The sequence below is a fragment of the Argentina silus genome (genome assembly GCF_951799395.1).
Source record: "Argentina silus genome assembly, chromosome: 19".
NCBI lineage: Eukaryota > Metazoa > Chordata > Actinopteri > Argentiniformes > Argentinidae > Argentina > Argentina silus.
This window is the reverse complement of record NC_139673.1, coordinates 13,996,435-14,008,934: the sequence shown is the minus strand read 5'-3', so window position 1 is coordinate 14,008,934 and position 12,500 is coordinate 13,996,435. Positions and strand designations below refer to the sequence as shown.

Genomic DNA, 12,500 nt, shown 5'->3' with positions numbered 1-12,500 from the left:
GGTGGTGGTGTTGGGGGCGGGGGTGGGGGTGTTAATGGGGGTGGTGCTGGTGGCGGTGTCGGTGTCGGTGGTGTTCATCCTCCTCAGATCTACCCAGGACAGCCTATTCCTGGCCAAGTACCATATTTCCCCGGGCAAATCACCCCCTTACAGCCAATTCCTTTCCAGCCCCTACCGGGACCTCGACCAGGTATGTGTGAGGGTATGAGTGTGTGTGCGTGTGCGTGTGTGCGTGTGTTCGTGTGTGTGCGTGTGTGTGTGCGTGTGTGAGTCGGATTCTGTTTGAGCAAAATATTGCTATGAATTCTTGTGTGCCGTCCGATTGTTTGGACATAGAAATCATTTCCGATTTGACGGCTGTCTCTGTTCTACACGTCCTATTTCTACGGAATTAACCCCTCTGTCTTGTCTCCAGATATCCTACCCAGAATAGAACACAGGGGCAACCTGACCAACATGTGCGAGGCGGTCAGTAACCTGTGTCTGAACGGCAGGTGTGTCCCCTCCGTCGGGGGATACCGCTGTGAGTGTAACATGGGCTTCAGACTGGACCCCCGCGGAGAGTGCATCGGTGAGTGGCTCAAAGATGGAGGGATGAAGAATGGATGAGGGATGGAGGGATGGATGGATGAGGGATGGATGGATGAATGGATGGGTGGGTGGACGGACGGACGGACGGACGGACGGACGGATGGATGAATGGGTGGACGGATGGATGAATGGGTGGATGGATGGATGGATGGATGGATGGATGGATTGTGTATGTGTCTCCTTGTGTAAAGCACAAGGTCTCCTCTGGTTGTTCCTAGATGATGATGAGTGTGAGAGGAGCCCGTGTGTGAATGGGGAGTGTGTCAACACTGCCGGCTCCTACTTCTGCCGCTGTGGCCCTGGCTTCCAGACCACCTCTACGAGGACGGAGTGCAGAGGTGAGACACACACACACACACACACACACACACACACACACACACACACACACATGCGCGCACACACACACACACATGCGCGCACACACACACACACATGTGCGGTACACACACACATACACACACACACACACACACACACACACTGTGCTGAGGTAGAGTGGTCAGTAGAACATGTCCTGTGTGTGTGTGTGTTCCTCAGATCTGGATGAGTGTGTGGCCAACGGGCGGATCTGCAACAACGGGCGGTGTGTGAACACGGAGGGCAGCTTCCACTGCGTCTGCAACGCCGGCTTTGAGCTCTCCACCGACGGGAAGAATTGCCAAGGTCTGCCTCATGTCAACCTCCAGATCTCACGCCTGAACTCTACTACTGTACTGTAGTGGAAGTCAAACTCTCAAAGAAACATTCACTAACCGAACCAATGTTTCTTTCGGATGTGCGTACGTACCGCTGATCTGTATGTATGTATATGAATATGTATCATACTAATAATTCTCTTCATTGTGGGTTCCTCCCTCCCCTAGACCAGGACGAGTGTCTGATCAGGAACATGTGTTTGAATGGGATGTGTATCAATGAGGATGGCAGTTTCAAATGCATCTGCAAACCAGGCTTCCTGCTGGACCCCACCGGACGCTTCTGTGTAGGTACGTCTGCTGCCCCACAGCCAATCAAAACCATCAGTCCGCCTCCTCGCCGGGTTGCTGAGCCAATCACACACTTCTGTGCACTGTACATTCATTAGCCTCATCGCTAACACATTTGACAAGCTACATTTGTTGTGCAGATTCTCTAGATAGATAGATAGATAGATATATAGATAGATATATAGATAGATAGACATATAGATAGATAGGTAGATAGATAGATAGATATATAGACAGACATATAGATAGATAGATAGATAAATAGATAGATAGATAGATAGATAGATAGATAGATAGATAGACATATAGATAGATATATAGATAGATAGACATATAGATAGATAGGTAGATAGATAGACAGATAGACAGATAAATAGGTAGATACATACATACATACATACATACATACATACATACATACATACATACATACATAGAAAAAGTATACTGTACATTATATTATCCTACACAATAAAACAATCATAATGTCATCTGAAGGGGAATGGCTTTCAACTTTCACCCTGCAGCACCTTGGAGCGGACCAGGCCTCTCTAGTCCAAGAGATTTTGATCTCAATGAGACTATCCTGTATAAATAATGGTTAGGTAAACAAATAGAGAAGCACTTGAATGGGGATGCTGCCCGGGTGCTGCTGACGTATGCTAGTCATTAATGAAGTGTGTAGTCTAGAAGAGGCCCAGAACTCCCCTCTCTGTCTACGGTGGAGGAAACCATGTTCCTGCCCTCCACTGACACCAGACATAACACAGCAACCAACCATATCACTGCTGTTTACGCTTCATTATGATAATTGTTGGAATACTCCACTTGTATTTACATTCGGGGTAGAGTTCTAATATAGCTCTTTTTTTTTGTCAAGTCATAGCATCTTGAACAGAGATAAACTTGTACCGCAATCGTGTCTGCTTTTTTAATTTAGTTCCCTTAGGAATGCTTTCGTAACAGGTTTGCTCTCGATATGATCACGTACCGTTCATTTTCAGAATTGTGAAATCTTAGAAGTTGAATAACTGGCATTGGATAAAGATGTACACATGTTTTATCTGTGGAAGGAAAGACAAAAGAAGATCGGTTATCCATTGCCAGTTGTGTGTTTCCCTTGTTTCCTGAGTCCTATCCTAACCCCTGTCTCCCCGTGCTCTCTCCTCCCTCTCCGCTGGTAGACATTGACGAGTGCGAAACCCATGGTATGTGTATGAACGGCCACTGTGTCAACACGGAGGGGTCGTTCCGATGTGACTGTATGCCTGGGCTGGCTGTGGGCCTGGACGGCCGCGTCTGTGTCGGTGAGTCAATCCTCTTTAATCCCTTTTTGACGTCAACGATTGATTGATTGATTGATTCTGTTTTGTAATTCAGAAATACATAGGCCTATAATACAGTACATCAATAGCACTGCAGATGAATTATATTGTATACATCATACACACAGCATAGAACTCCACAGATGGTCAACGGTGAAAACACAGTCGACTTGAGACAATAAACACAACACTTGGAGCTTTGGAGCTTACTCACTTATTTCCTTGAACTTAACCAACAGGAACCAGAGGTTCCAACTCTCTCATTTGGTTCTCAGTAGAGCCAATGACTTTCAGATGCAGGGTCACTTCTGACACTTGTTGTTTTGACCTTCAGTCTTATTCCAGCAGTTTATCTCACAGTGGGGCCAGACCCCCAGTCAGGTTAGACCCCTAGACTGTCACTTGGGGAACTTATGGTTGTGCTTCTCATTTTTCTTCATTCCTTGTTCCCCCATGACATGTATTTGTGCATTGTGCAGGAAGTGTTGAAATAGTTGTTCCACAGCATGTGTGTGTGTGTGTCTGCCTGGGTGAATTTGTTCAGGATGATATCAGAGCAGGAGAATGCATCGACTCCCTCGGTACGGAGAGAACTGTTTGTTTTCTTCCAGCGTTGTTGTTTGTTTGAGCGAGGGAGGGAGGGAGGGAGGGAGGGAGGGATAGAGGGAGGGAGGGATGGAGTGAGGGAGAGAGGGAGGGAGGGAGGGAGAGAGGGAGGGAGAGAGGGAGGGAGAGCGAGAGGAGTCATGCTTCTCTGTTTGTCTGTCCGTCTGAAAACAGACACACACATGCGCAGCACGTGTTACGGAGGGTACAAGCGGGGACAGTGTGTGAGGCCGTTCTTTGGCGCCGTGACCAAATCCGAGTGCTGCTGCGCCAGCGCCGAGTACGCCTTCGGGGAGCCATGCCAACCGTGCCCGCCTCAGAGCTCAGGTACTGTTTACCCTCAGACCCCCCGTCACACCGCCGTCACATTCACCTCAACACACGTCCAATAACATCATCATCATCATCATCAGCACCAACTCATCAACATTGACTCTGAGACACCACAACATGAATCATGTTTCTTGTTAGTCTATATAGAGGTATTTTGGTCCTCTGGTCTATCAGCCTTGCTAACCAAACCTTGGCTTGGCGTGAGCTGGAGCTAAATCACGATTGTTGTCATATCATGTCGAACGGTTAAGGCGGGCGTGACAGAGTGCTGTAACAGCGTTTCTATTTTTCTACTGGTTTCTACACTTTGAGCCATCCAAACCCCACTGCACTCATAACTGATATAATCTGGAGAGACAAGAGAGGGGAGATTAAGTCATCATCTCGTGTTGTTCAACGCTGAGACGTCTTCAGTGGGGAAGCTTCTAGAAGTCTCCAAAGCCCCTTGTTTCTCCCATACCAGTAATTTCTCATTAGTCCTGCCAATTAAAGTCTCCATATCAAAAAGACGCCAAAGTTCCACCACATTAAGGAAAAGCGTTTTATATACATCCAGGCTAAATGAGAAAGCATGAAAATGGATAATAACATGGTATTAAATGTCTTGCTTTGAGATTTTGGGGATTTTGGCAAATGTGATGTTTTTTTGAAACACTGTTATTTCATTTAGGAGTTTTATTAACCCGTGCTGTGTGTGTGTATGTGTGTGCGTCTTGCAGCTGAATTCCTGGCTCTGTGCAGTAATGGCCCAGGCACGACCAGTGATGGCAGAGGTAACAGTGTGTGTGTGTGTGTGTGTGTGTGCGTGTGTGTGTGTGTGTGTGGGTGGGTGGGCGTGTGGGCGGGCGGGCGGACGTTTACACATGTGTGTGTGTGTGTGTGTGTGTGTGTGTTTGTGTGTGTGTGTGTGTGTGTAAACATATATGATTATGTGTGTAACCCATCCTATTAAAAGACAGACGCATGCAGAAACCACAGTCATTCAAGTCAATCAAGCAAAACAATGGGGTGCTAACTTGTTTGACTGTAATTTCCTGGCAGATATTAACGAGTGTGCCCTGGACCCTGACATATGCCAGAACGGCGTCTGTGAGAACATGTTGAGGACTTACAAATGCAACTGCAACATGGGCTTTGAGGTCGACACATCAGGCAAAAATTGTTTTGGTAAGTACTGTACCCTGAATGATTTATCCTCATCCTTTCACTGTTTACCTAAAGATCACCTATTTAGTTACTATGTATTGTATTTGATCTTGATTTTACAAATAAGGCAAAATGTATAATTGTTTATATATTACAAATACATAATACATATAATATACTGTATATACAAATATATAATATTTAAAAGCAATGCAGAACAGTATGTATGCATTTTCTATTGGTGTGTCTTGGATACCAGTGGATACAGAGCCAGTGTGGTCAGTGTGTGTATTGAACTTGAATTGATGAATTGATCTCTGTGTGTTTGTGTGTTTGTGTGTGTATGTGTGTGTATGTGTATGTGTGTGTCCGTGTCCGTGTCCGTGTCCGTGTCCGTGTCCGTGTGTGTGTGTGTGTGTCTCTCCTCTTCTCACCTCAGACATTGACGAGTGTTTGGTGAACAGGATGTTGTGTGACAATGGCCTGTGCAGGAACACCCCGGGCAGTTTCACCTGCCACTGTCCCACGGGCTTCCTCTTCCACCCTGAGACGGACGTCTGCGAGGGTGAGACACTTCTCTCAGCCGTGCTCATCTCATCACCACACAACTGCTTTTCCCTGGGAGAACCTTAAATGAATACAGGATATAATACATTAATATACACTCACCGAACACTTTATTAGGAACACTATACTAATACTGGGTAGGACCTCCCTTTGCTCTCAAAACAGCTTCAATTCTTCGTGGCATTGATTCCACAAGATGTTGGAAACATTCCTTTGAGATTCTGGTCCATGATGACATGATTGCATCACGCAATTCCTGCTGATTTTTCGGGTGCACTTTCAAGCTGTGAATCTCCCGTTCTACCACATCCCAAAGGTGTTCTATTGGATTCAGATCCGGTGACTGGGAAGGCCACTGAAGAACACTGAACTCATTGTCATGTTCATGAAACCAGTTTAAGATGACTTTTGCTTTGTGACATGGTGCATTATCATGCTGGAAGTAGCCATTAGAAGATGGTTAAATTGTGGCCATGAAGGGATACACATGGTCAGCAACAATACTCAAATATTCAAGTGATGATTTATTGCTATTATCGGGCCCAGAGTGTGCCAAGAAAACATTCCCCACACCATTACACCACCTCCACCATGAGAAGGTGTACAGGTGTTCCTAATAAAGTGTTCGGTGTGTGTATATCATGATGTGAGATTTGAACTATAACTTGTAGGTGTCATTAGCGGGTGTGAATATGTCGGTTCTTATTCTCCTTCTAGATATTAATGAGTGTGAATCAAGCCCATGTGTGAACGGGGAGTGTAAGAACAGCCCGGGGTCCTACGTGTGTCTGTGTTCAGCGGGCAGTACGTTGGACGGCTCTGGAATGCAGTGTATTGGTACGTGAGCAACAGAAGGGTTAACTTGAACTTACTCTGCTTTTTGAATTCTACCATTATAATCCTGACCTGTACCAGTGTAACCTCTCCTCTCCTCTCCTCTCCTCTCCTCTCCTCTCCTCTCCTCTCCTCTCCTCTCCTCTCCTCTCCTCTCCTCTCCTCTCTCTTCTCTTCTGTCCTCTCCCACCCCCCCCAATCCCCTCTCCTCTCCTCCTCTCCTTCTCCCCTTCTCCCTCCCCCCTCCCCCTACCCCCCCTCTCCCCCCTCCCCCTACCCTCCCCTCACAGAGACCAGTAAAGGCACCTGCTGGCTGAAGCTGAACCAGAACCGCTGTGAGATCAACATCAACGGCGCCACACTCAAGTCCCACTGCTGTGCCACCATGGGCGAGGCCTGGGGCAGCCCCTGTGCCAAGTGTGAACCTGGTGAGACGGGCATCCTGATCCTACACCCTCCCACACCTCACATCCCAGACCCCTCTCACATCCCAGACCCCTCTCACATCCCAGACCCCTCTCACATCCTAGACCCCTCTCACATCCTAGACCCCTCTCACACCCTAAACCCCTCTCACATCCCAGACCCTCTAATATCCTAAACCCCTCTCACTTCCTAGACCCCTCTCACATCCTAGACCCCTCTCACATCCTAGACCCCTCTCACACCCTAAACCCCTCTCACATCCCAGACCCTCTAATATCCTAAACCCCTCTCACTTCCTAGACCCCTCTCACATCCTAGACCCCTCTCACATCCTAGACCCCTCTCACACCCTAAACCCCTCTCACATCCCAGACCCTCTAATATCCTAAACCCCTCTCACTTCCTAGACCCCTCTCACATCCTAGACCCCTCTCACATCCTAGACCCCTCTCACATCCCAGACCCCTCTCACATCCTAGACCCCTCTCACATCCTAGACCCCTCTCACATCCCAGACCCCTCTCACATCCTAAACCCCTCTCACATCCTAGACCCCTCTCACATCCTAGACCCCTCTCACATCCCAGACCCCTCTCACATCCTAAACCCCTCTCACATCCTAGACCCCTCTCACTTCATAAGACAATGTAGTACCAGTTCTCATCAGGGTTGTATCCTCTTCCTCTTCTTCCAGATCCGTACTGTACCAAGGGTTACGCCCGCGTCAAAGGGACCACCTGTGAAGGTAAGGCTATCTGGACAACGTCTCTGCATAGAATGTTGATATCAAATCATATTTACAAACATGTTAACCTAGAATTCTGTGTTTGATATCAGAGTGCAAAATGACATGAATAGTTCTTGATGCTATCTCAAAGCTCTTAAATTCAACATTCACTATTGGTTAACACTGTTTTTTTTTGTTGGCATAGATGGACTACTTTTAAATGGCTGCACCCTTGAGTTTTGTTGTGTTGTGAAGTGTTGTATTGGTGTTAATGGGATTTAGGTTGTGCTGTTGCTTGTGTCTCCACCGCCAGATGTGAATGAGTGTGAGGTGTTCCCGGGGATGTGTATCAACGGGAAGTGTGTCAACACAGTGGGCTCCTTTATCTGCCAGTGCCCCACGGGTATGACTGTGGACGCCTCTGGGAGAACGTGCATCGGTGGGTACTGTAGTCCATATACTGTAGTGTGTGTGTGTGTGTGTATGTACATGTTTGGGCACAAAGTAGTGTTGTCTGAGTTTACTATAACTGTGTGTGTATTTGTGTGTGTGTGTGTGTGTGTGTTCCCCCCTCCAGACCTGCGTACGGAGCAGTGCTATCTGAGCCATGAGGACGAGCGGTGCGGAGCTCCGATCCCGGGGAAACACCGCGTGGACTTCTGCTGCTGCTCGGTGGGCGTGGCCTGGGGACCCGAGTGTGACGAGTGTCCAGAGAAAGGCTCTCCTGACTACACTCAGCTCTGTCCCCGAGGACCTGGCTTCTCACACAGAGGGGACTTCATCAACGGCAAGCCCTTCCTCAAAGGTATACACACCCACCCACACACACACACACACACGCACGCACACACCCTCTACAATCGGTGCAAGCAATACTGTAGGCTAAGTTGAACTTCTGCCATATTCCTTTCACCTATCCTGAGGGGAGGGGAGGGATGACAGACAAATACATTTTGAATTGCGATTGCAACTCTAATGCCTCTCTCTCTACTCTCTCTCTCTCTCTCTCTCGCTCTCTTTCTTTCTCTCTCCTTCTCTCTCACTCTCTCTCTCTCTCTCTCTCTACTCTCTCTCTCTCTCTCTCTCGCTCTCTTTCTTTCTCTCTCCTTCTCTCTCACTCTCTCTCTCTCTCTCTCTCGCTCTCTTTCTTTCTCTCTCACTCTCTCTCTCTCTCTCTCTCTCTCTCGCTCTCTCTCTCTCTCTCTCTCTCTCTCTCTCTCTCTCCCTCTCCCTCTCCCTCTCTCAGATATAAACGAGTGTAAGATGATTCACAGCCTGTGCTCCAATGGGAGGTGCAGGAACACCATCGGTAGTTTCCGCTGCCGCTGTGACAACGGCTTCGCTCTGGACTCGGACGAGAGGAACTGTACCGGTGAGTCCACAGCCCACAGAAACAGATAACATTACTATCATCAGGTATATATCACTTTTCATTCGACATCAAGTCACTTTACATTGCAAGGGGGGAAATTCACCTCATCCAACACCACTGTGTATCACCCACATGGGCCATGCCACGGCAGCCATTTTGAACCAGAACATTAAAGCACCAACTATCATCCCAGAACTCAAGGAGAGGGGTTGTTATAGGGTTGTTGTCCTTCATGTCTGCTAGTCATTCTCTTCAAATACCTATCTAACAGCCTTTTGCCAGACCCTATTACTGTAAAGTGGTGTAAACCCCCCCGACTTGTATTCAGCTCATTCAGACTAATCTGAGTTTGGCTGTGCTGTGGCGGACTGGAGCAAGTCCCTACAGTCCCCCTGCTGTTTCACTAAATTACATTCCTTGGTTTTAAGCGAGGAGAAGAGTAGGTATGCTCTTCCTTCTTCTAGCATTGTGACTGCCTATGGCCCCTGGTCCTGGCATAGATGACTTTTTCTTATGATGACTGAGGTATAGATGATTCACTTCCTTAGACAAATGTATTTGTTGTAAGTCGCTTTGGATAAAGGCGTCTGCTAAATGCCATAAATGTAAATGTAAATGTCTCCTGAACGTGAGTTGTTTGTCCCTCCCGCCGCCCCGTAGACATCGATGAGTGTCGGATCTCTCCCGACCTGTGTGGGCAGGGGGTGTGCATCAACACGGCCGGGGATTTCGAGTGTGAGTGTTTCCAAGGTTACGAGAGCGGCTTCATGATGATGAAGAACTGCATGGGTAAGTGGAAAAACTCTACACGCATTTTTAACACGCACACCCCTCTACACACACCTTAACACACACTCCTCTCAACACACTGCTTAACACACACCTCCACACACAACTCCTTAACACACTTTTACAAAACACACTCCCAATATCATATAGCATTACATTACAGATCAAAAACATGTTTAGTCTATCATAACATGAGAGGGAAACTCAGTCTCAGTAACTCTCTCACACACTGTAAAAGGCAGCATCTGAGAGGGAGCCGGGGGCTGCCAGCCTATAAAGAGGATAAGTGCGGGGAAGGCTTGCCATGCAGCCCCCAGTCATCAGGACTCTGGTCTCCCTCAGACTGTGGTTCTGACTGACGTCCTAAATGAGGTGCTGCCTAGGGGGAGGAACTGGCCTGAGATATGTGCGTGTGTGTGTGTGTGTGTGTGTGTGTGTGTGTGTGTACTGTGTGTACTGTGTGTACTGTGTGCATGTGAGTGTGCGTGTGCGTGTGCGCGTGTGTGTGTGTGTGTGTGTGTGTGTGTGTGTGTGTGTGTGTGTGTGTGTGTGTGTGTGTGTGAGTGTATGGGGTGAGATCACCCTACCCTCTAGCCACCTCCAGCCCCTCACGCCCTGCCTGGGTCCCTCTCCTGTACAGAAACACACCACCAAGATAATTGTAGTTTATTGCATACTTGATTTGCACACTTAGGACACAAAACCATTCAGCCGCACTGCAAAACTACTTTTATATGCAATTACTAGTCTTAATGTCTGGCCATCTGTGAAAATGTTTGATGGTTTATTTCGTTATTTCAAAATGTAATAACCATAGCCTCGCCTCTGACTGCATTCTGGTGTGAATTCATATTCAATTACCCCACAAAGCAGTAATGAGTACAGAAAGTCTCTGATTCGATTGATGGTGTGTGTGTGTGTGTGTGTGTGTGTGTGTGTGTGTGTGTGTGTGTGTGTGTGTGTGTGCGCGTGCATGCGTGTGTCTCTCTCTCTCCTCTCAGACATTGACGAGTGTGAGCGGAACCCTCTGCTGTGTCGCGGCGGGGAGTGTGTGAACAACGAGGGCAGTTTCCAGTGTGTGTGTCCCGACGGTCATGAGATTGCCCCCGACGGATCCGCCTGTCTAGGTGAGTAATGAGATCATCAGTGAGGTCATCAGTGCGAGACAGAAAGCCACTTATCAAAACGCATCCTTTCCTCCTTCCTTCACTGAATGATCATCACTCATCATTATGTCACTGGGTCAAAGCGTGGTTTCCCCTTCCTTTATCTGGGGGCAGGAAAGGAAGGAAGAAAGAAAGGGAGGGAAGGAGGATAGGAAGGATGACACCAGGCTTTGTCTGGTCTGCTCTGAGGCTAGAGAAGATCCTCCCCTGATGTCTGTCTCAGTGTGTGGGCTGGACTGTGTTTTTTAATGTGGGGGATTGTTCCCTTGATAGATGGGCTGCTAGGTGTGTGTGTGTGTGTGTGTGTGTGTGTGTGTGTGTGTGTGTGTGTGTGTGTGTGTGTGTGTGTGTGTGTGTGTGTGTGTGTGTGTGTGTGTGTGTGTGTGTGTGTGTGTGTGTGTGTGAGAGAGAGAGAGAGAGTCTGAGAGTAGAGTCCAGCTGGGTTATATCACACTAAAGACTACAGAAGAGGATGACTTCTCCCGACGTCTAAACAAATGACACTCCTCCAGTGATTGGACTATAATGGGCTGCTTATTCATTTCTCTGCAATCCACTGCTTGGACTGAGGAATGTGTCCGTGTGAATATATGAGCGGATGAGCTCACACATATTAACTACCCATTCAGACTGTTTATTTTTTATTGCTGAATTAAAACGGGAAGAACTTTGGCAAAACAAAACAGATCTTCTATTGTTCAAGAGCTTCAATTCAGCCCCATCTCCAGATGTTGGTGTGTGCATGTGTGCGCGTGTGTGCATGTGTGGGTGCGTGTGCGTGTGTTTAACGATTGTTTTAACGTTTGCTCCACAGACATTAACGAGTGTGAACTGAGTGATAAGCTGTGCAGGAACGGCCAGTGCGTGAATATGATTGGCCGCTACCAGTGTTCCTGCAACACGGGATACAAGTCAACAGAAAACAGACTAGCCTGCGTTGGTAAGACCTCCGAAGGCTCTTCGACCTTTTTGGAGACTATCTCCCCTTTTTCTGCTGTCTTGAAATTGAAAAAAAAGTCATATGGATCAAGCTGTTTGTAGGTGTGTGTACTGAGTGAGTGAGTGTGTGTGTGCGTGTGTGTGTGTGTGTGTGTGTGTGTGTGTGCGTGCGTGCGTGTGTGTGTGTGTGTGTGTGTGTGTGTGTGTGTGTGTGTGTGTGTGTTTTTCCCTCCCAATCCCAGACATTGATGAGTGTACCATCCAGAATGGCGGCTGTGAGACGTTCTGCACCAACTCTGAGGGGAGCTACGAGTGCAGCTGTCGCAGTGGATACGCCTTGATGCCGGACCTCCGGAGCTGCACGGGTCAGTTAATCCTACCAGCCCTCTATGTACTGAAGGACAACTGTCTGTCTGTCTGTCTCTCTCTCTCTCTCTCTCTCTCTCTCTCTTTATGTCTATCTTTGTCTGTCTGTCTGTCTCTCTCTCTCTCTCTCTCTCTCTCTCTCTCTTTATGTCTATCTTTGTCTGTCTCTCTCTCTCTCTCTCTCTCTGTCTGTGTCTGCCTGTCTGTCTCTCTCTGTCCCTAGTGCTGACACACAGTGAGCAATAGTTTCAGTTATGAGAGCCCTCCAATCTCCCAGCATTCAGACAGAGTGGGAGAGAGAGAGAGAGAGAAAGAAAGAAGGAG

At 47.7% G+C, this 12,500-nt stretch overlaps 2 protein-coding genes across 2 annotated transcripts in view; both read left to right on the top strand.

The window, feature by feature from the left end:
- The window catches only part of LOC310819592 (fibrillin-1-like), a gene marked incomplete at its 3' end in the record, with an annotated part of 20,265 nt that extends 19,832 nt beyond the window's left edge, over nucleotides 1-433 (top strand). The window contains exons 10-11 of the mRNA XM_083690897.1: nucleotides 88-190; nucleotides 416-433. Coding sequence (XP_083547023.1) covers nucleotides 88-190; nucleotides 416-433 — 121 coding nt within the window. The remainder of the gene's footprint in view (nucleotides 1-87; nucleotides 191-415) is intronic.
- The window catches only part of LOC310819902 (fibrillin-1-like), a 42,846-nt gene continuing 30,487 nt past the window's right edge, over nucleotides 142-12,500 (top strand). Inside the window, exons 1-20 of the mRNA XM_083691313.1 lie at nucleotides 142-190; nucleotides 416-571; nucleotides 810-929; nucleotides 1,132-1,257; nucleotides 1,458-1,580; nucleotides 2,765-2,887; nucleotides 3,686-3,838; nucleotides 4,564-4,617; nucleotides 4,886-5,011; nucleotides 5,430-5,555; nucleotides 6,275-6,394; nucleotides 6,682-6,819; nucleotides 7,512-7,562; nucleotides 7,858-7,983; nucleotides 8,122-8,349; nucleotides 8,791-8,916; nucleotides 9,577-9,705; nucleotides 10,707-10,832; nucleotides 11,686-11,811; nucleotides 12,053-12,175. Coding sequence (XP_083547439.1) covers nucleotides 457-571; nucleotides 810-929; nucleotides 1,132-1,257; nucleotides 1,458-1,580; nucleotides 2,765-2,887; nucleotides 3,686-3,838; nucleotides 4,564-4,617; nucleotides 4,886-5,011; nucleotides 5,430-5,555; nucleotides 6,275-6,394; nucleotides 6,682-6,819; nucleotides 7,512-7,562; nucleotides 7,858-7,983; nucleotides 8,122-8,349; nucleotides 8,791-8,916; nucleotides 9,577-9,705; nucleotides 10,707-10,832; nucleotides 11,686-11,811; nucleotides 12,053-12,175 — 2,359 coding nt within the window. The 5' untranslated portion in view covers nucleotides 142-190; nucleotides 416-456. The remainder of the gene's footprint in view (nucleotides 191-415; nucleotides 572-809; nucleotides 930-1,131; nucleotides 1,258-1,457; nucleotides 1,581-2,764; nucleotides 2,888-3,685; nucleotides 3,839-4,563; nucleotides 4,618-4,885; nucleotides 5,012-5,429; nucleotides 5,556-6,274; nucleotides 6,395-6,681; nucleotides 6,820-7,511; nucleotides 7,563-7,857; nucleotides 7,984-8,121; nucleotides 8,350-8,790; nucleotides 8,917-9,576; nucleotides 9,706-10,706; nucleotides 10,833-11,685; nucleotides 11,812-12,052; nucleotides 12,176-12,500) is intronic.